Source organism: Poecilia latipinna, unplaced genomic scaffold, assembly GCF_001443285.1.
Source record: "Poecilia latipinna isolate Pla-1442-1.1 unplaced genomic scaffold, P_latipinna-1.0 Scaffold0, whole genome shotgun sequence".
NCBI lineage: Eukaryota > Metazoa > Chordata > Actinopteri > Cyprinodontiformes > Poeciliidae > Poecilia > Poecilia latipinna.
The window spans coordinates 16,680-40,612 of NW_015112616.1; the positions used below are offsets into that span (position 1 = coordinate 16,680).

Sequence of the window (23,933 nt, forward strand, 5' to 3'; positions counted from 1 at the left end):
GCTTTTAATTGCGTAGAAATAAAATGTAAAATTAAAAAATACTTCAGTAGGAGTAAAAATTAATTTGCTAAAAAGGGTTCTCAAGCTCTAACTGATCATGAACAAAAATGTAAAATGATGTGCCAATTATGATATTTACTACAATAAAATAAAATAAAAATAATAGTAAAACATAAATTACATAATTACAAAATATAAATATCAAAATCTGGCAAAGGAAACACCAAATCCCACTTTTGCACATCAGTTTTTATTTTTTTATTTTGAACATGATAGAAGTATGACATCACACACATGAACAAGGAATGCAAAGAGTAATTGGAAATTATACTCGGGTAAAAGTAAGTTTACTTCAAAATATCACTCAAGTAGAAGTAAAAAGTACAGAGAGTAAAATGACTTCTAGAATACTTGAAGTTATTCAAGTAGAATGTAACTGGAATAAATATAATTAGTTACTTTACAGCATGGAAGGCCTTGTGTTCTCACTTTGTGAAGATCAGAACTATTGTGGCCAAAATAAGAATGTAAAAAGAAGACATTTTGAACATGACTGATTAAATGTCTCATTTTAAGCCACGCGGGTTCCTTCCTCTACTTGTTTCAGAATTGATTTGTCTTCCTTCTCTGGTGATAAATTGTCCTAAGCGACTGTGAACAGCCTAGGGCTTTGTGACAGAGCCAATCTTGCATGTGGCTGTAATAAACCTCATATTTAAATAAGTGATAAATCTGTAAACTGCATGACAAAAATTGAAGGTACCACTAGAGGGAGCTCATATGCTTCCAGTGTCGCAGTTACCCGTCTGCTGATCCCTGTTCTTCATAGAGATTTCGGTAACACTTTATTTGAAGGGGGGTGAATAAGACTGACATGACACTGTCATAAACGCCTGTCATGAACATGAATAAGCCTTCATGAATATTTATGACTGTTCTCATAAAGCGTCATTGGGTAAATTATGACACTTTTAATACAAAGTTGACATTATTCAAAATGTCTTTGTTATGACAACTTGACATTAACCAAGAAATCATTACTGATATAAATTTGTTATAAAAGTATTACTGACAGCACATTAAAAATTAGGTATCTTTATGTTATTAAAGATAAAGTTTAAACAGTAATAATTTCTTGGTTAATGTCAAGTTGTCATAACAAAGACATTTTGAATGTCAACTTTGTATTAAAAGTGTCATAATTTACCGAATGACGCTTTATGACAACAGTCATAAATATTCATGAAGGCTTATTCATGTTCATGACAGGTGTTATGTCATGTTTATGACGGTGTCATGACAGTCTTATTCACCCCCCTTCAAATAAAGTGTTACCGAGATTTCTGTTGCAAACCAAGCTGAGCCCTGCTGTGTTTGCTCCCGTCCTCAGGTGCCTCTAAGCCGAGTCGCTACCTGAGGAATGAAAGGTTAGACCAGAAGATTTCCGTGTACAGTGGTGACATCACCAAGCTGGAGATAGATGCCATTGTCAATGCAGGTATGGGTGTTGTTCTGTTTTGTTTTAGACAAGTCTGTGCACAATTTCAGCCACCCTACATGAAAAATGATCATTTTCTTGCATCATAAAATAAAATCCTTTTTTTTTTCCTTTCCTTTTTTGTTTCCCAAAAAGTACAAGAATTTAACATTTTGAAAAACACAAAAGGGAGAAATATAAAAGGCATTATGAATTTAAAAGGTTCCAGCAGTATTTAGCCTGGCTGTGCGTTTATGGGCGTATGCATAAATTTTGCAGGAAACATCTGTGAGCGGCGTCTGAGCTGTAATTATGTGCATAATGTATTTTCAGTATGTTGGTAGAACAGCCACAGGCTTTCAAGTGATTATCTGCAATGGTGTTCAAGATATTCTTTCAACTAATTTGAGTACCCCACTGAAGAAAGTGAGAACAACAGAACTGCTGTGTAGGGCTGGTAAAAAATGCAAAAGAATTTCAATATAAATATGACAAGGGACTTTTTAGCTTGGAATGAACAGTAGAAGCTTAAATTTCACACCAGTGAAAAAGATATAGGTAGATTTTATTTATCCCGGGGGAAATTTATGTACCTAGTAGCCCATAAAACATCAACAAAAAACTAATTTGAGTTAAGAATATATGACCAATAAGATAAACCATTTCTGCCTCCACTGCACAGATCAGATTTTGATGAGAAGTGGAAATCTCATCTTCTGCTTCTTCTGAATGTTCAATAAAAAGTACCGCATATTTTATCTTTTCCAATATCTTAAAAGTTTTGAAGAAGTAGATTGATAAACGGAAGCTCGTGGAGGGTTTTCATGAATTCTCAAAGGGAAAGATGTTTGAAGAGACTGATTTGAAAAAAAAAAAAAAAAGATTGAGACACATTGATTAGACTTGAACATACTTTGAAATCCTAAGGTAGAAAGAGACACGCACCTTCTTTTCCCAAATTGTCACAGGTTCCTCCTTCTTGAGCAAATCCTTGCTGTGGTCAAAATACAACATTAAACTTCTAAAGCCTGCGTCAGAGCACACACTTTTAAGCAAAGTTCTTTGGAGCCAGTTTTTAGAGGACAAATGAGACGTGCAAATAAACAAGGACGTGGCAGTGATGATATTAATTAGTTGGATGAAAAGCATTCTGTGTGCATAGCAAAGAGATCATCTAGTTTTGTGTGTGTGTGTGTGTGTTAAAAGCCACAGAGGAAAAAGCTGTCCGTTAAAAACAACAGAAGGACAAAAGTTTGCCCATAGATAAGGGTAGGAACGTACATCTACCGGTAAATTAAAAGCTTCGCTTTTCGTCTTAGTTTTCTCTTCATCATAACAAACCAACACAGCGGTCGCATCTTTTTTGGCAGAGCTGATTGTATGAAGTTGATCTCTTAACACTTTTGTTGCAACCGGCTTGGGGTTGATGAGAAACAAAGTCAATGCTGGTGACACAAATTTGCTGACACCAAAATGTTTTTCTTCCTTAGGTTTCTAAATTTACAGTTAGGAAAAAAAAAAGTTTCCATGTAGATGAACAATTTAAGTTTGTAAGTTGCCTCTGAATGAACTGCAAAAGTTCTGGAACTGTCGCTTGGACAGATGACACCGAAATATTAACTTTTGGCTGGATGGCACAGCACGAACACTGCTGGACTGATGGTGTTTTTTAGCTTGATTTATAGGATCCGAAGTCAAATGTGAGGCCATCTGTCAAGCTTGGACCAAATGTGGTGATGAAAAAGTACAAGGATCCCAAACACAGCAGTGAATCTGTGATAAAATAACTGAAAATGAAAAAGATCAATCTGTTTCAGAGATCCAGATAAAGTCCAGGTTCCAGTCTGATTGAAAAGCTGTACTTTAGGGTGAATATGCAGAAACTAATGTCTACAAGCCTCAGTGAATTAAAGAAATGTTGTAAAGTACATTAAATCTAAAGTCCTTCACAATGACTTGAGTTTATTAAATTGAGGCAGAAAATTGGTAATTTATGGAGTGTGCTTAGTTTCCTCCATGAAGGTCTTGTCTTTGAAAATCAATGGAAAGGCCAGTGCTGATTTATGTATGCTTTATAGTTGCAAGGATTTTAGGTCAAATATCATCATCTAAAATATGATGATGTTTGACCTTTAAGCTGCTAATGAAGAGAACAAAACTGACATTATCTGTTTTCATTTATCTGTAATCCAGTCATTATGCATGACTGGCCTTTGCTTTAGTTTTTGAAAATCACTTTTCTCACCTCTTAGCTTCATTCCCTACCCCATTTTATAAAACTTCCTTCCTTGCTTCCTCCCTTGTTTCCTTCATTTCTTCCTTCTTTGATTCTTCCCTTCTTTTATTTCTGCCCTTGTCATGACTTTCCTTCCTTGTGTGCTTTCTTTTTCTGTTTCATTCATTAGTTCCCCACTTTTGTCCTCCCTTTTTTCTTCCTTGTTTCCTTCCATCCCTCTGCTTTCTGGTTTTTGCAGGTTCCACATTTAAAATCTGTGTAAGTACACTGTAACGTCTTAGTAAACTTAAGTATTTCATATTTTAAAAAGGCTGGAACTTATAGATGGACAAACTGTGCAGGAACCTAAGAAACAAACTGAATCTAAAATTTGAGGATATGAGAAGCTTCAGTGCATAGGAACAATAAAACTGTTGTCAATGTCTAAATTGTTTTACTGCAACTTTCTGGTAAAAAAAAAAGTCCAGATTGAGGAATATTTGTCTCTTTAAACAGGATATGACTTTAAACCTTTATGAATGGAAGCACATTCAGAATTTAAGATGGCAGAATATTCAATGTTATTGAAATCCTCATGTGTTGGTGTTGCAATCGTTCATTTCAGCTGCAATATTTATTACCTCTCAGTAGCTTTGGTTTCAGGAGGCCTGAAAGTGGGATTAAATCCACACCGATAACCATTAGATGGAGCCAAACTCTGGTTTATTATTCCAGGAGGTACTTTTAGTATTTGGGGGAAATTGGATCTGTGTATTTGCACAGTAGTTGTATGGGGGGAGAGAAGGGCAGACCAGTCTAAACAATGCCTGATGATGAGCCTTCAGCTTCAAATGATAGCTTTTTATTGGCAGCTGACTGTCAGCAGACGGATGCTGTGCCAGCATCTAATAAACATTTTGATCGTTGACTCCCGTTTGCGGAGTTATTGGTTTTTTGTTTGTGTGTACTTGTGACTCTGCCTACAAATATTTAGGTAATTATGAGTGTTTACACAAAAAGTAACAGTCTGCGTGTGTCTGGGGAGGCGAGTTTGTATTGGGTTGTACTTTTTTTTACAGGGTTTTTAACAGAGTCGCAGGATGCAGAGTTGCATGGAATTAACAAGACGAAACGGCTAGTAAAGCGCCGTTTTGCAGAGAGGACGAAACAAGGTGAGAGCAGGAAGCCGCAAAAAAATCTCCACAACACCGGAGGAGTGATGACTGAGAGCAGAAGCGTGAGAGCCGGCGCTCTCTCCGGCTGAGAAAACCCAGAGAGGAGTCGGGGAGAGAGGAAAGAAGAAGATAAGAGAGACGGGGAGAGGTCACAGGCTTGTATTTAAATCTCGCTCTGCATTGCCATGGCAACAAGCAGGTACAGGTTAGCCTGAAAAGGGCTTTGGGCAGGAGAGTCTGAACATCCTTTTCTGTCTGACTGATTGGCTGTCCAGCTGACTTTGTATGTGGATGCTTTGTTGGCTACGAGGGCGACCTTTTTCCACAGTGACTAACTGGTTGACTAAGAGGCTTTGGGTGACAGTCGCACTTTAGGTAAGATGACATTGAATTGAGAGGCGGCATCGCGTGGAGATGGAGTTAGTATTTTTGCAAATCTTAACAGCAAAACTCTCGCTTGAACATCCTCCAAGACGGCGCCTTTGGTTTTTGACATGTGGAGGGGAGTGTTGTGGATTTTCTTTGGCTGCTCAGAAAGGCCTTGAAGCATCATTTAGCCCCTAAGGTGGCAAGCGTTCAGTTGAAGCCAACTGTGGCCAATTATATGTAATACTGACAGACTGGTGGGAAGGTTGGGAAAAGGAGGCTTCCAGGCCCTGCTGGTAGAGAGAAGTTGACACACAGATACAGAGACGGTAATAAATACATGGATGCAATCTGATTCAGACTAAAGGCGCACCAAAAATCAAGAAAGTAACAGAGGAAGCATAACACAGACTATTTTTTTTTTATAGTTTAAAAAAGTGTAGCATTTTGATACCACAACCATTTTTGTATCCAAGTGTTTGGTTTAAACACTTGTTAAAGATAAAAACCTCTCTCTGACTACAAAGAGACTATGCTGGGATTTGCTCCAGCTGTACAGAGGACAGACACCCCCTCTTCCACCTGTTGCTGGATGCTGTCAATCAGCTGTGTTTTATAGTTAAAAGGCATGTAAAGTTGGCTGTTGGAGATGTTTTTTTTTCTTTATTTAATCACAATGTAAGTAGACGCTGGGAAAACGCTCCGTGTTACAGCATCTATCTGTAAAGTGAACCGCCGGCTGCAGGCTAAACATAAGCTTTCAGGCTTCCATTTGCAGAAAAGGGCAGACATTTTTCCCAATAGAGTTAAGAAAGCATTACTACTAAACTGAACCATTGGTTATTCCATATCTTGATTAGGTCTTCTGCATCTGTCTACGTATGTTTTTGATTGCAATATGATTTAAAACAACCTGATGGCTACTTTACATTTTAAAATGCAAGATTTGGATAGAATTTCGACCTCCTCCTTCAAATGATTGAAATGGACCTCCTCTCCTCCTGTTTGTCGTTTGCGTCTCTCTCTATAAAGATCGGATTTACAGTAACTCTCAGCTCCTCCTCCTATCTCCTCCGCCCCCCTGTCCTCCCTCCATCCACCCCCTACCTCATTCCACACTTTTACAGCCCCTGGCTTCAGCCCACTCCTATAAAACACTACAAACATAAAAACCCACAAGCACTTAAGAGCTGTCCTGGTAAGGAGGGTGGAGGGGACGTTTGGGTGGGAGGAGACAGTGGGCAGAAACATCCTCCTCTTTACACCCCTCAATCACTCCGTCTGGAGATGGAGATGGAGATGGAGGGGAGGATATATTGTCTCTGATGGGCTCGCTGATTAAGATGGATTGCACAATGAAATGTCGTTGGAGAAATGAGTTCTTAGAGCGAGTGTGTGCGTGCTTACACTCACTTCACGTCTTTCCAACTAACTCTGCATTAAAACCTTTTTTCAGACTGATTAAATGCAAATTTGCTTGGCTCTCCCGAGTTGCATTTTCACCTACAAAGATCCTGTTCTTCACTTATGCTTTATGGTCAACTTTGATTCGGTCAAGTTTTCTCTGCAGAAAAGCAAAGCTGCAGTGTAATTGAAAATGGTTTAAAACGGATAAAGTGCCTCCTCTCTGAAACTCACTGTCCTCTTTTTATTCAGCAAGCAGCACCAGAGTACGCTGATAAATCTTTCAAGCCAGACTATAAAAATCTGTCCTTAAAATTAAGCCATGCACTGTCAAGTGATAAATAATATTTTGGTCCTATCTCAGTCTTTAGAGCACTTGTCACGGTTACACTTTAGAGTCTGTTTGAATGTTTCCTGAGTTTATCTAGAACTTTACGTCTTACCTCTGTGTTTGTGTGCAGATCTGTCCACACGTGTGCTTTTCGGGTTTTGTCCGTTGAAGTTGTCTTTTTTTTTTTTTTCGGCACAGGTGTGCTGTCATATGTACTGTATGTGTGGGCAGGAGATAGGGTCTCTCCTCTGCTGGTCGGAGATAAAGCTGTTGGTTGGCACTGGAAACCCTCTCAGCGTGGCAACAGCTGAGAGATACAAGATTAGAGTCGGACGGCAGGTGACAGACAGGATGGGAGCTGGAGTGTCTTCTGGACTGTGCTGAAACCTCCCTTGCTGATAAGAAACCTTGAAAACAGAGATGGACGGACGGGTGGCAGCGCTGGTATGCTGATGGACAGTAAGAGTCAGAAAGTAATGCAGCAGAAGGACAGGAGGGCGCAATATCTAACCCTGAAATTCTCCTAAAGACATCGAGTTAGTCGGTCGCAGACAGTTTGCAGTTCATAAAAAATTATCATGGTATATTTTATCAGCCAGAATGATTTGTTTTTGCTTTAGTTTAATGCTCATGTATTTCAGATCACCAAACATTCTTTAATAGCAAACATAATACGGTGGAAAGAGGACAGTTACCATAGCAAATCGTCACAAATGACCCAACAATTCATCCTTACAGTAAACCTTTATCAGGTATTGTGTAGGGTAAAGTGCTCTCTCTGTATTGGTGAGTTTCTTTCTAAGATGGGAGATTAAAACTTGAGTCCATGCGGGAATATTTCACCTGCCACATGCAAAATGCATTTACAGTTATGGAAGTGGTGGGGAAATTTCATAACTCTACAAGTTACAGGGGCAGATTTCCGTTTTGAACTGGACAACAGCATTCAACATCTACCACTGAACTGTTGCTTTAGACACTACTATGAATAAAATAAAATGTGTCTGAATCAACAGTCAGCTGACATGTACTTTTCTTGACACGTGCTATGATGTTTGATAACATAAACTCATTGTTGTGCTTGATTTTAAGCTTTTACTACCCCAAAGAGCCCCGAAGTCACATTGACTTCCATTCAAATCACAGAGTCTGTTTTCTGCTGGCAGGACTGCAGCAGTTTTATTGATGCAATATGAAGTTTTTCTACATGGCCTAAAATTGTAAAATGAGGGAAAAAAAACAAAACAATGTAGTATCATATGCACTAAATATTCCTAAACTTGCAAATTCAAATGTTCATATCCATATGATGTTCTTTCTTACCCTTTAGTTTGCTTTTATACATTTTTTTCTTGAAGAATCTGATTTTGATTGGTTGTTTTTAATGTATTTGTGATTGACTGATTATGTTTTTAATTAGAAATACTGTGTACCAGTTCAAGCTTTCTTACATGTCTCTGTCTGCACTCCCACATGATGCAATAAAATAGGGACCAGTAAACTATTTGATGGGGTAGTTAACATTTTCTTTGACCAAAGTGTATTTTACTTGAAAAAGTTTAAGTTGGCTGTTCTGTAAAGTTGGCAGCAAGTCACATTGTGCTTCCTTGAACAAAAACTTAACACTGTAATTGCAAATAAATTGGACCCGTTTGTCTTCAAAAGTCTCTTTAGATTACATCTGTTGTGAAGTGGTGATGTATAAATAGCCTGGACTGAATTAAAACTTCATAGATTAGCACTTAGAAGAAAATGTAGATATTTCAAGAGTTATTTTGTTTAAAAAGGAGAGTAGAATATCTTTTAGATTTAATGATTTAGAAAATCTGTCAGTATGCACTCAATTCTTAATAATATATATGATGGGTAGATGGAGATTTCAATGGGATGAGCATTAATATTTGAATCCTACTGTTTTTTTTTTTTTTTTTTTTACTTGGGTGATTAAATATAAATCTCTTGGTGGAGGATATTTTATTAATTCCTATGAGTTCTATGCTGGATGATGACCAGGAGCTGTAGAGGGTTTCGTGTTTATCAGTTTTGAAGGTATCGGACTGTTGGGAAGCCATGAATAAATGGACTCGAGCAGCAGGACATCTACCAGAACAGCTGGAGGGGAGGATGTGCTCTTTGATCCTGTTTGGTGATTTTTTTTCTCCAGCTTTTTTTAAGAGGATAAAACCTACAAACCCTTGGCTCTGCAGGTAGAGCGTCTTATGAGAGCATTACTCTACAGCAGCACAGCGTCACACTCATTTTGGAAGGCTTCACTGATTCTTAGCTGGCTTTGTCACTGGGGCTTATCGCAATTCTTAGCGCCAGAAACCGGCCTGGCAGATGGTCCTACTTTCACAACTGCTTGGCCTCAATCTCTCTTTGTGAGAATAAAATAAGTTCTTAGAGTTCACCTGCACTAGAGTTACTTTGTTTGCTGGATTAAAACTGGACATGCAGTGGTAATGTTGGGTGGATAACCACTTCGTGTGGGATTTTCAAGCATCAGGTCAAGGATTAAGTCTTTTATTCTGAAAATCACCAAATTTCTTTGTTTAAGCTGTTAATCTGTTTGTTTAAAGTATCCACATGTAGCCGTTTTCAGAGGGTAATCAAGCTGTAGCCAGATGTAGTATTTTTTTCCTTGCCTCAGTAATGAATGTTTTCAAGACTGTATTTCAGGCACTGGCAGTTTGTCACCAAGTCAATTATCTAAGGTTTCACTCAGGGGAGGCTGCTTGTTGTGATCCACCCTGCCTCACTAGTAGTAACAGGGGTCTAAGGATCTGTTGGAAATCCCAGAACAGAGACTGCTCCTGCAGCTGAGGTCTCGCAGGCCCTGCAGCGTATGTTCTCCGTCTCCGTGTTTGCTGCAGTTACCATATATCCACCCTAGAGCGCTTGTCAGCTCCTCTTAGGACGAGCTCATATTACAAGATGCAAAATGTCACTCCGACTTTGCTTTTTGCAGAGGAAAACCACGGGCTTCTAGGACGCCTTAGAACAGGTGCTAAAATTATCAGCGCCTTGTGTGTTTGTGGTGGCGCGCTCGGCCGGGCTTTTAACATCTGTAAAATTTAATTAAGCCAGAGTTGTGTTGTTTACTTGAAAGGTAAAGTTAGCTCATATGCTGCTCTTCTGAAGCAGAACAGGTTACACATCCCTGGTGACCTGCAGTGTTTTTCCCTGCTGTAGTTACTGCTCCTTCTTAGCTCCAGTTCCTATAGCAGTAGCCCCAAAGAGCTGACTGGGTGTTTTGTGGAGCAGTTGCTAATGGGCAGCTTAGCTTCTTACAACACGCCTGTCAAATGCTTGTATACAAAAGCTCTTACGGAGGCAAATTGGCATTGCTGATGCAAATTCAGTTTCAGAGGAAATATGATGTTCTGTCAACAAAGCCTTGCAACACAATTGACTCTTCCTTCTTTCTACTATCCACTGAAATAGGACGCATTTGCTGGGTTACTGTCTAGTTCGTCACATAAAAATGCCACCAGGTTTCTTTAGGTCTATAAACTATATTGTGATATGCAAAATCTAATAAAAGGTGAAAGAGAAAAAAGCATAAAGGTGTGAAATGAGTGTTGAGCTGATTCCTAGATTTGCTTTTGTTTTCTGATTAATAGGAGAATGATTAACGTGAGGCGGAAATTGTTTTTTTTTTCCACCAGGCAAATTTGTATTGCATCAGTAGTTCTGAATGTATTTATTGGATAAATTATTGGGCCAGGCATTATTTTTTGTGAGATTTTACATTTCATGGTCTGCTTGTTGATTATGATTTTGATCCTTGTTTTTTCCAGGAAATGACAAACTATGACTCAAACCAGCTGTCTTTATGTCAATGTGTTTAAGGGGTTCTCAGAATATTTATGGTTATATTAGTATTTGCATATAAAAGTAATTTTTAAAAGTTGTTTTTTGCAACCACATACTCAAACTGACTGGAGTTCAGAAATGATTCCTTGAGAATTGCATAACAACCTAAAAAATAGTGTTAAAAGGAGATCTTATTGCACTCTGTCAAGCAGAGATATTAGAAAATCAGGGTCTTTGAAGCACATTATCATCCAGGCTCCCATTGGCAAAGGAGGTGAGGTGGCGATTTTTTTTCAATAATCCCTGTGGGAACTGAAGACTACTGCAGTGAACCAACAACAAGTGCATGTAACTCCATAGGCAGCACCTGTAAAGTCTCTTTTGTTCCTGGCAGAGAAAAAAAGCTTCTCCTTATTTATCTTAAGCTTATTTAGTTGCTGTTGGACAGAGCAGTGTGTGTGTGTGTGTGTGTGTGTGTGTGTGTGTGTGTGTGTGTGTGTGTGTGTGTGGGTGTGGTGGACTAGTGGTGGTGACATTCTCAGCAACACATGCATCCGATCAAGACATTTTAAAAGGCACTCATCAATCTAACCTACAGAAAAACTGACTGTTTTTCTTTGTTTCTGAGAAACCCCCCCCCCCACAAAAAACAAAAACAAACTATAGTCCATGTCCTGGGATCTGCAGCCAAAGGTCCATACTTTATCTACTGAATTTCCCCAAACTACTGTGAGCCAAACAATCACATTGATTGTGAGTTGTTTGCCCTCCAAGATGCTTCAAAGAGCTTAGTTGGTAGCTGAGATGCATTCCTCTATTGAAATGTAGCAGCAACTGAAAAAAGGCCAAAGTAATGTTTTATGATTTTTTTTTTCTTTTTGCTCCAAGTTTGAGGCCACTGTTTCTTCTAAAGAGTCAATAGTTTGCTCAGGTTTGTGAATCTTTATCTCAAGATGAGTTAAAAATATCATAATGTTTTGTTCATGACCGATGGTAAGATGCATAAAGGGGTTGGAGCCTCATCTGCAATAATAAAAGTTCTGCTCTGGTCGATCACGGTGAATGAAGAGCCGTTGGGTTCAGCTATGAATTTATTGGATTTTCTAGATTCCAACCCTCCTATATGGTCAAAAGATATTGGTTGTGATGGAAAAAACAAGATCCTGGAAAGAAACTGATTTCATCAGCTTCCTTTATTGGCCAGATGGACCCTAGATGACAGGTATTGATGTTTGATATGACATCATACGGGCTTGGCAGCGCAGCAGTCAATTCAACCTTAGAAATGAGGTGAGAAGCTTCGACAACCATTATTGCTGGAGAGTAGAGAACCTGCTCCTCTGCGTCAAAAGGAATGAGCTAAGATGGTTCACATGTCTGATCAAGAGTCCCTCCTGACCCCTTGGCTTAGAGGTTTTCTGGGCATGTCTAACTAGGAGAACAGACCCAGAACTCCCTGACAGATCATCGTAGGTGGACAGGAATATGATGGAGAGCGTCTCTGAGGAGATGGATGCCTCTCTTGCCCTTCTGGACCTTTTTAACTAAATCTCGAATAAGTAGGAGACAACGGAGGCAGAGCCTGTCGTGAATGCTAAGGTTACCAATAACGGCGGATAAGCAGTTTTCCTGGAACGGGAAGTAGTTGCTCCACCATTATCACATTAAGCAGCGTGTACACAAGGTTGATTGACAGCACAAAGACACTCCTCCTGGTTCTAATTTGGTTGTTTTTGACCAGGAGCGTGCATTTCTTCAGACGGAAGGAGGCGGAGAGATTATGTGTCTCATGTTGTAGTGTCACAACACGGTGATAGTTTGAACAAATAGGTAAAATCATATTTTTGTAAATATTACATACTGTCACATACTGCAGCTATAAGCTACATAATTATGCTAATCAAGGATTTTGTATGGCCAAAATAATTAGTCACTGATTTCAGTCTAAGTTGTTATAATATCTAAATAAATATTTATTTTCATCTTAAGTTGGCAACTGTGATTTGATTACAATAGAATAAGATGTCAGGTGTAAAGCTCTGCTCACATCTGAATTAACACTAGTAGCACATGTTTTTTTTATCACGTTTTATGAAATTTGTTCAAATATGTTATGATTATTTTTACTTGTCTTATGATTACTGTAGTTCTTATAAAGTCAGTCTTTTGTAGAGTTTTCCATTTAATTGAATATTGGACACGAAATCCTTAATATCACAGAAAAATGAATGATGCTCAGAGATGTTGCTGTTGTTTACTTTGAGTCCCGTTTTTAAAAACTGTGATTCTTGCAGAGATTTATCTCTGCTTAGATTTCTGTTCTTTTCTTGTATCTTGGCTTTTTTGATTTGTGTGAACACTAACAGTCATGTTCCTCAGTGTTTCTCGCTGCACTGAGGTTGCGTTAGGTCCGCTCTGTCCTCGCCTGTCTGTGTCTTTGCCATGGGTGAAGTTAGGAGCCTGTGGGGAATTGTGACTACACAGCATTGTGTGTGTTTTTTTTTTTTTTTTTTACAGTTCTGCTGCTCTAGTTTTTGTTCTGTCCTGATCTGTCTGAATTAATAATGGAAAAACTGTCAGAAACAGTGGTTTACTGGTCATTTGGTAACTGGCTTGATGTTCACTTTGAAGTAAAAAGTTTTAGTTTTCAGGGTTCGTTGCCTCAGTGGTCCGAGGAATGCTCCAGTGTCCCTTTTGTGTCTCAATTTAGTTAGTTTGAACTGCGTCTTCTCCTGTCGCTTTACACTTTGTTTCTCAAGCTCAGACATCATCGCTCCGCAGAAAAGTGGCATTAAAGAAATTGGCAGCATCACGCTGATTTACACGCTGACGTTGAGAAGTTAACATATCCTCAGAGAGTTAATCCCTAATGTTGTCCGGGTCAGTAAATAAACAGGAGGAGAAAAGCCAAATTGGGGAAGTTCGCAGAAAAGCTCATTTGTGCTAATTATTTCTCTCCCACCCCTCCCTCGTTAAAAGCATTCCCACCCCTCCAATCAATCGGCACTTTAGCAAGCAGGAAGGGATGGAGGAAGTGCGAGCCTCATTAGCCTGATTGGGCCAATGTGGGAGATGGAGTGAATGAGGGAATAAAAGGGAAAAGGAGGCAGCCTGGTCATCAGCACTTGGCCCATCAGAGTTTCTGTCAACAAGACAAATGCTGCGTTCAAATATGTTTGTTTTGTAGAATTGTGGTTCCCAGCGGACATTAATGATGGCACCCGCACTGAATAGGAAGCTATTGATGATGGAGTTTGTTTTGCATACTCGTTGGACACAGCCGAGCATTTGAAGTACAAATAAATGATTATAGCTTGCAATTAAAGAACTTAAATCTGCTTCAGTTTAGAGCAGCTTTCAAGCTCAAGTTTGATCCAAACTGCTTGAAGAACACAATGGAGCGATGTTGGAAACATTTGGAACTCGGGCATAAAAAATAAAGTATTACAACAGTAATAAAAAAGCCATAAAGCCAAACAAAAAACTGGATTCTTAATAAAAGGAACCACGAACAAATGATTTTGGTTGTGTGCCACCTTTATAAACTTTTTGTGTGGCTCAAACCGAACCAAACATCCTTATGGGTCAGCTTGCATAGTTTTCTTTGCCATTTCCTTTCTGTAGAAGCTGAAAAGTTATTAAGTGGAAGAAGGTGTGGAACTGTACTTGCTCAAGAGAAACAATTCCTTCTATATGTACGCCTGTTTATGGTGGCACAGATCTAAAACGTCTCAGGACTACTGACCTCCTACTTGCAGAAAATATGAGGTCTGTGTTGAGAAGTTCTTTGCTTAATATCCTAACATCTTAACACATGTAGATTTTATTGCTCCAACAATTGTTTAAAATATTATGCATCAGAATTCAGTGAGAACAAGGTTACAAATGTCTACAAATAACATGCAAGTTGGTTTTGCTTAAACATTTTTATACATGACCAGTGGTTGTGACATAATCGTAATTCAGGGGGTCGGCACCATTTACAGCCCAAAAAGCCATCTTTACTCTTTTTCCTACTACAGAAAATCCAACCTTTTTTTTTTTTTTTTTTTTTTTTTACTAAAAATAAAAACAATTGTCAAGGGGAATAACTAAACAAAAAAAATGTGTTTTGTAAACTCTATCCTGATATTGCATAAAAGCAGTTTAAAAACCCCCCATAAAGCTTGTTGTTTTGTTAGCTTTTTGTGAAAAACACTGCTCAATTCATGACATTTTTGGCATATTATCTAGAGTCACTGCAAGGCATTAAAAGCCGCATGTAGTTTCAGAACTGCAAGTTGCACACCCATGTGATTATGACAAAACCTTTTCTGTTTTTTTAACGAAATTTTAAAAAAAGTGCGACAGTGCACATAAGTATTTGCTTGCCACTTTCTACTTTTTTTAATTAACCCATAAACAAATTTTTAACTGTATTTAAAATATAAATCTTTCTCCAAATAAGTGATTTAGTGTGCACTTACTAATAATAAATATTATTATTTATATATTTGAAATTATATGTTTGCACATAAAGTGAGACCCACATTACTTTTGTACCTTATATCAAGAAGGCTGGGTATTCAGTCTGTTTAATATGATGAAACTGAACTGGAAATAATTAAAAATAGGCCTCAGTTCAGTCATGAGAGCTGCGCTAAAGGAAAATGAATTACATCAATTACTTAAAATGCAATATTGAGGACTGTAGCTTAAAAATGAATTGCATTTAAAACTTGCACATATTTTTTATGAGTTTGTCAGGTAAACATTTCATATATTTACACATTGCTGTCATCTTCACAGCTAAATTTGATTAAAATGGGATGAAGTGAAACAGAGTTAATCACTTGCACAGAATGTGCACATTAATACACCTACAGCATCAGTCAGTCGAACTTGCCAGAAACACTTATTCAGGAGAAAAACGTCGCAGGAAATTAACTGATCTAACTTGAAACCGTAATATATAAATGGGGGCCAAACATTTAGCCAAGAAAAAGAGAAACATTTATACAGATCATATGTCAGCTAAGACTGGGACTCAAAGCACTTCCTCTCAGCTGCAGCGTTGTGACTGTAATGATTGTACAAGACCTTTATGTCACTCTTATCTTGCAAAGCAAGGAATCATCTATTGGCTACACAGAAACTGGTAATAACACTTTACCTCAAGGCTCTGCACATGTTCAGAGTAACTGTTTTTATGACAGATGCCATGTAAGCAGTGGTCAACAAACCACCTAAAATTCACATTTATCTTTGGCTTGCTGCACCAGAGAGAGATAAGCTGATTATGGAAATAATTATGCACAAAAGCCCAATAGTGAAATTTGACTTAAGTTCTCAAATTCTTTTTTTTTTTATTGTATTTTCTTTTGCATATCCTTCGTGGTTTCTACATTTCATAAAGCAATTATGTCAACAAACACAAGGTGCCACTCTGACTAAACATAAAGTTAACATGATTGGGCTTTATGTTATCCCATTAAGCAATTTCTTTTACTTGTTTTTTTTAATAACTCAACAAAAAATAACCTTATGGCCAGAAATAAACCTAAAATGTCTGGTAACATGGATTTTACAAGCCTTTATGTAAACCTTTACTGTGGCCAGCGAACAGTGGGGGCTCATTGATCAGATGAGGTAAAATAGAGAAGCTCAATAAAGTAGATCAGAAATGTAGAAAACTGCTGTCTGGTCATGCTGTGTCTTAAACACAAAAAAAAGCTTTAAATCAATCATAAGAGATGTTTTTCCAAGTTCCAGCTTTATGTGAAAGCCACCGACGCACAAAGAAGTAACACTTTGTTTACTGTTTGTTTGTCCATTTAATCTTCTAATTACTCCGCAGCATTTGCATTTTCAGTTATGAGTGAATTGAGTTTTCCAACAAGTTTTATGAAGATTTAGGACTTTCTGTCTCCACCTTTAATGAGGGATGTTTCCTATGTAGACTTTAATTATTTGCATCCATCATTAATTAAATGAGCTGTGCAAATAATTTTGACTAAAACTAAGGCATCGAAGTCGGGATTAGAAGGAAATTTGACATGGAAATTAAAAACACATTGGGGGAAGATTATCCTCATTGTAGGCAGTGTTATTTGAATGATAAAGTATAATGCAGCCTTACATTAAGCCTCAATTTTCTTTCATCTTTTTAGTAATGGCTTAGTGAATTAAGTACACGGGCCGTATAACTGTAGCCTCTAAAATGGGCTTTAAAGGAGACCTGAGTCCTCATACGCTTTTTTTTTTTTTCATTCTCTCAGCTCGTAAAGACAAGACAAGTGAGGCTCTTTGTGTACTCACATGTCCTCATCACAGATGATGCTTTTGTCACATAATTGCATACACGCACATGCAGAGGGTACAGGGAGTACACACGGCACACAATGTGCACAATTACCATCCTGTAATTGCGATCTATCAGACATTATTGTGAAATGTTGCCTGATGTGCGTGCTGTCGAGTCTGCTGCATTATCAGAGCTTAGGAAATGACAAGACTATTTATAGGAGCTTGTTATCCACTTAAATCCTGTTGTTGCTATTGTCCAGCCCTTAGAGCTGGACTGACTGATGGGCTGATCTGTTGGTTTTGAGGAGCACAGCTGTGTGAAAAAGCAAATGGAGCGCCTCCATTTTTAGCTTCATTGACCTAAAACAGGAAGAATCTCATTAACTTGTTTGTCATACAGTGACATGTTAAGTATTCTTTCACCATATTAAAACTGGTTACTCTGCACCGCCACTTCTCTATAATTAGGCCTTTGAGTTCAGTCCATAGCCAAGGGGATAAAGAAAGGGAAGAAAAAGGAGCAGTGTTGCACAAATCGATACGAGAATGAATCCCACCAAGTGTGATCCGAGTGAAAGTTTCAAAAATATTGAGCAGAAAACATGCTGGTTTCTACAACAGGACTTCGACGAAGCCAAGCTCAAAATCCACCTCAGACGTCTTACAACAATGTATGCTGGGGCTTTTTAGAGAACCGCGCTGCCGCTTAACCAGAGCATTATTGGAAAGCTGTTTGCAAGAAAATGCTTAACATGCAAAAACAAACAAACAAACAAGTAAATATTTGAACACAAAGACATCTGCAAGTATGAGTTTATTAAAATAAATCTAAATTAGCCATTTCCTGTGGTATCTGTTCTGAAATTGGTGCACCAGCTGTACCAGAAGGGAAGTGCTGACATTTATTTTGCAGCTCTAACCAGATGTTTTCTTACACTGTCTGACTTTAAATCACACTAAATCTTTTCTGTCTTTAGTTAGTTAGGGTTACAGTGGACCTCTCCTTTTTGGAGCAACTCCAAATTATTTGAGAAAAATATGCTGATACACAATTATTTGCTTTTACTTGGTGCAGATTCAATGTGACATTATGTGGAAATATTGAAGCAACATCAGAAGACATCGAACAGAAACTTGAAGCACATATAAATTCTTCCAAATGACTTAAACATCCAAAATCGGTTATAAAGTGACAAACTTGATGTTTTTGGAGCGGCCGTCACAAAACCCAGATCTCAATCCGTCAGCAGCACCTGATGACATCTTCCTCTGCTGCTTTACTGATGGCCTGTCGCTCTCCATCCTAGTGCTTTTATGAAAATTGAAAAGTAAGAAAAATTCGGTGACATTTTTTATGTTTTCATTTATTTATTTATTTTTTAAATTTCTTGCCTTTTCCAACTCTGCCGTTGCTTTTTATTTTTAGTCATTAATACATTTAGGCTCCAGGCTGGCTCAATAATGGTCTGGAGACAGAGGGTCCTGTCTTTGGCACGCTGCTCGATAACTGCCCATCTGCCTCTGGGTTAGAGTGGGCTGGTCTGGGGTTTGGGGCGCGGCTGCACAGAGAGCGTTGGGTGCATCTTTTGGCTTCACTTTTTTTTTTTTTAACCCAGCTACTGACTTGGTTTAAAACCAGTCCTTGTGGCCAATCAGCCCTTTTGTTTCACTAGGATCTTTCTCCTACCAGTGGGTAATGAAAGGATTATACCACCAAAAATATATTTTAAAATAAGATTTAAGGTGACAAAAAGGAAAAATGGGGAAGAGGAAGTGTCCTTTTCCCCTGACTAAACTTAGACAAACAGCTTCCAGCAAACCTGGTAAAAAACAAAAACCCAAAAAACTAATAAAAAACAAATCAAAATAACTGTTTCAGTTATGTGTAGCTTACTGAAACAGAAAAGCTGATCTAATCATTGTTTTAACTTAAAAGTCCCTTTTATTTGTGCCTGCAGCTAAATGTTGACAAAAAGTTCACAGTTGATGTATGGGTTTGGACTCTAATTATCAACACTTCTGTGTTTCTCATTTGCTTTCTATTTTGGAGTGAAGTTCAGCAAGTGGCAGTGAGTTGTCAGTGTTTGTGCCGGAGCTCTCCTCTGTTCCACTGTTTGGCATTTTTAACACTATGAATAATTTACGGTGCTCCTGGAATTTAATTATGAATTTTTTGGAGCTGAGATGTGTCTACTTCTGCCGAAGGGAAGGCTGAGAGTCATTGCTCCAGAGGAATCACAAGCTTCCTGTAAGGAGACGTTGCCGAGGTGTCGGGGTGGTTCGGCCCAGGAGAGGCGGGTCAACTTCAGTGAAAGCTTTGGAGGAGTTCTTCCTCTCTATATTGATTAACCATGTGGATGGGCTGATGAAACAGAATATCCAAGGGTTTACTACAAGGCAGAGAAGAGCATGCTACTCACTCAAGACCAGTATGATAATGAGGGAAGCAGCGGAAAGAATACTTAAAGTTGTAAATGTATTTAATATTCTTTAGTATCTAATTCTTTTTTGCCTACTAGCAAGGTTAGAAAAAGTGCATCAGTGAGAATTAAGCAGATTGAAGTAAAAAGACGAAGGCTGCTGTAAGGGACAGTTTTGTTATGCTAGAACAGCTTCTGCTCCTTTTTAAGTAGAGGCTTTTTTTTTTTTTTTTTTTTAACAGTGACACTAAAGTGTTTCTCTCTCTGATAGGCAGCCTAATTTATACAGTTTGTGTTGTCAAAACGCCCCAGAGGCCGTCTTGCTCTGCTCCCTGCCTTGTTTATTTTGCTCATGTCCCCTCCATCCAAAGCTACAAAAGACCACCGCGGCTTCAAGTTTTTGTTGTTGCTGCTGTTATATCACTTCATCCCTCTGAGGTGTGTCACTTGTTTCTCTGTGTGTTTGTGTGAAAAGAAACCTGTCAGTGTTGGTTACCCTGCCAGTTCACACTTCTTTAGGATCACCTTTTATCCTGTCAGTTCAGGACATGAACACAGCAAAAGCAACAATGGATTATTTTAAAATGCATGCGTCTCTTTTGTCGGGCAAAAGTGCATTCTGAGGAAGATTATATGATGATCCTGTGAAAAGTAAACACAAAAAAATATGACTCATGGTGAACACTAAAGAAATATGTTTTGACGTAATAAACAGAAAATTAATTTGACAGAGATGCTATTTGGAGTCGGAGGTCATGATGGCCGCAAGCAAGAGGAACAATCAAAGTCGCACTGAGTGACTTTGGGCACGAAAATAAATATAATAGTCACTCTGCTTTGGATTAGGTTTTTAGAAGTTTGTTCATATTGTCCACCCTGCAAGGGAGAGAATTATTCTAGCTGAGATTTTACATTGTCATGTAAAGTATGGAATACAAATTCCTCATCTGTTAGTGTGTTATATATAAAAAAAAATCTAAATTTGAATTTCTATTAAGAAAAATATCAATTTATATTTAAATGGCAGTTTTTCATCTTAATTTGCAACATCACAACTTGAGTTTTGATCAAACAAATGTATAATTTTGTTGTGCTGATTTAGTTACTGTCTGATTTTGTCCGTCCCCTGACTGCAGCTCAAGAATGATATGCATTTGGTCTGCTGACACACCAAATTTAAGCCTTTCTATTTTTTTTTTTTTTTTAGTTGGGACAAAATATATAGAGAATAGATTAAAATTTTCATACAATTAGAAATGTTAGTTCAAGCAAGCATTCAATATTTAATAAAGCATTTTGCTTTATTTTGATTTCATAGTAAATAGAATCACATTAATCCATTGGCTGTTAATTTACCGCAGGAATCAAAGTGTTAACGCTTTCACTATAATAACTAACAAATACTGGATTCCTAACAGTTCTTTGAGGAGTTACTACACACACACACATTTGATAATATATATTCATGTGCTTGTATTTGTTTAGTGCTCTTTTTTTTAAAACTGTTTTTCACTTGTGCTCTTTCGTAGACTACTGTTTTTTAAATTCAAACTCTAAAAGAAAATGCAAATGCGTGGTCTGCCATGCAGCTTTCTCTGATGGATACCTGCAATTTGTGGGAAAATTTGCATTCAAACTAACCGTGCAAAAATACTTGGATCAAGAATTTGTTTGACCACGCTGAAACAAGCGCATTTAGGGAGAATAAATTGACCTTTAACTAAATAGGCCTATTATCCATGCAAACACCGGAGGGCTCCTTTACCTTACTGTGCAGCCTTAAATCACCCTTCACAACACGGTGGTGCAGAAAACACAAAGTTAAACCGCTCTCCTGCACATCAGCGGCCCAATTTGTCAAAAGCAAAGAGGCGACACACGGAGAATGAAATAGATTTAAAAGGAAAACAGTGAAACGTGACACATCACTGTTGTGCTTCAGCAGCAGTCTTTCTCCCAGATTAATTATTTTAAGAAAAGTGATGTGTTAGTAGACGTAACTTAATGGAAGACTTCCCCTTTGATCCCATTTGTGGCAGCGTGAGATTAAATTTCAGACTGAAGCGACGGGCACGCCCGTCTCTGGGTGTGCATCTTCTTCTTCGGGTGTAATGCCAGTTAGAATAATTAAGCTGGAGGGCCTTACGCTCAATAATGGACTTTGACAGCAAAATCAAAAAGGCCTGTGTAGTGACTGATGAGATCTCGGCCCTTTGTTGTTAAGAGCAAAGAGAGAAATGTACAGTGAGCTTCAAACACAGAAGTATAATAATCACACATCCTTCAATCTGTCGTATAATTCAGCTCTCAAACACGAAGCAATCTCTTCATGCTTTCCGCGTGTTTCCTTCTCAAACGCCCATCACAAGCAGTAAGTCAAAGATGGACACTTACACACTCTTGCGTTCGTTATATTGATCCATGCTTACACAAGCATTAGCACTCACTTAGAATGAGAGGCATGTCTTCACCCAAACATAGCAGAGCAGCGCTCTCACACGCAGCCTCACTTCTTTAAAACATACAACACGCACGCAAACCTAAATAAGTGCGTGCCTTCACTCCGGTCTGCCGGGTTCCTCCAAATTGAATCATAAAGCAGCTGATGTATTCATCCAGTGTGTGTGATTTAACAAGGTTTGCACCGCCTCGTCGTAAATCATATTAATAATCTCAGTCTACTATTGAATTTTCTTTTTTCGTGTGTCTTTCTAAGCCACCGTGGTGCTTTTTTTTGGTGTGTTCTTCCTTTTGTTGTTACTTTCATGATCCACCCAATTCATGCAAACACACACACACACAGAAGACACAGAAAACTGGTTTTCCTCTCACAAGTCTTTATTCATCCGCGTAGAAAAAAGACGACAGATCAATAAATGAAACAGCATTTTGCACTCGGTTTTGTCTATACATAAGTGTTTTCATTATCACATCTGAGGATATTTTTAAAGGAAAGATTTTCTAGAAAGAATGAATGGTAGCTTTACTGCTCTTTCAAAAAGTGATTTTAAGAAAAATAAAATACAGATATAAAGAAACTAAAAAAATACACACCAGAGCTCCTTGATTATCATCGATACACAGCAACACAGGAAGGAAAATCAGAAGAGTACAACCAAAAGAAAGAAGGAACGGGTTTCAACACTTAAAGGCTCTATCTAAGTTTCTCCTTTCTCCCTCTCTGTCCTCCTTCTCTTTCATCTGGAAATCTGGCTGTTTAAAAATGATTTTCCATCAAAGTTCCTCCTGCATTTGGGTGTGTTGGTGGGCTCAGTGAGAGGCAGTCAGAGAGCAGGGGCTGCTTTCCTGTGGACGTGTTGGTGTTGAGATGCACAGTGAAGCGGTCGGGCTGTTAGCAGATCCTCTATGCTTATCTAAGGCCTTAAAACTGGACACCCTGAGTCAACAAATGTTTCTCTGCCAACACTTTATCAGCTCATCTTAAATAATTTAGGTTAACCAAACTGTCTGATTTTCAGTGCTTTAGCTTAATACAAAAAATGCAAGTTAAAATGGATTCTGCAATTAATCGCAGATTTAACTGAGGCTGCAGTTTCAGATAATCCAAAATGTATAGGAATATCTTCCCATTTTATGTGAAATGTAAAGTTGAAACAAGACATTTGCATACATGTACTGTATTCAAAGACACACCTGTTTTCCCTCAGTTTTTCATGCTTTAGGTCAGTTAGGAAAACCCCCGTGATTTATACGGTATTTGCTAAATGTCTCGATGAATCTTCAACGCTGGATCCAATTTCCAGAGACCTGAAGGTGCTACATTCATCTGTTTAAAACAAATATGTTTAAGTGTAAACATCAGGGGAACGCCCTTTCACAGATGGGTTCCGTTTCCCAGAATCCTGTAGTGACATGGGCTGACAGGCCACTCAGACGAAGAGGCCATTACTCCAAAGCAAACATAAAAATTACACTTTTCATGTGCACACAGGGACAATAACATTAATTGCTGGAGTCATGCTCTGAGGTCCGACTTTAAAACTGAAGTCACATTTGGATTAAAAAGTGTGATGCTTGCACCATCCTACTGAGGAGAATGGGAGTGGCAGCCATCATGTTGCCTGGGTGGTTTGCTGCAGGAGGGACCGGTGCGCTTCGCAGGTAACTGGGGACTCAGATTACATGTCAAGGGTAATATTGTTTGGAAATCTTAAAGCAAGATGTCAAGACATCATCCAGAAAGCTTGGGCAAAAGTGTGCATTTTAAATAGATAGTAACCCTAAGCATGTCGCCACAAAACGGCATAAGGACAACAGAGTCCATGTTTTGTAGTGGCCATCGCAAAAGACTGCTGTGGTATGGAGGAATAGGTCAAAATATTTTAAAAAATTAAATTGTTAACAAGCAGTTTTTCCAAATAAAAAAGAGAGAAATGTTTGTAATCTTCTTAATTAGAAAAAAGGAATTTAAAAAGAGACCTTA

At 38.3% G+C, this 23,933-nt stretch overlaps 1 protein-coding gene across 4 annotated transcripts in view; it reads left to right on the forward strand.

Moving 5' to 3' along the window:
* Positions 1 to 23,933, forward strand: part of macrod1 (mono-ADP ribosylhydrolase 1) — a 188,455-nt gene that overhangs the window by 1,936 nt on the left and 162,586 nt on the right. For all 4 annotated transcript variants that reach the window (XM_015037864.1, XM_015037071.1, XM_015038656.1 and 1 more), the window contains exon 3: positions 1,391 to 1,498. In XM_015037864.1, the coding sequence (XP_014893350.1) occupies positions 1,391 to 1,498 (108 nt within the window). The remainder of the gene's footprint in view (positions 1 to 1,390; positions 1,499 to 23,933) is intronic.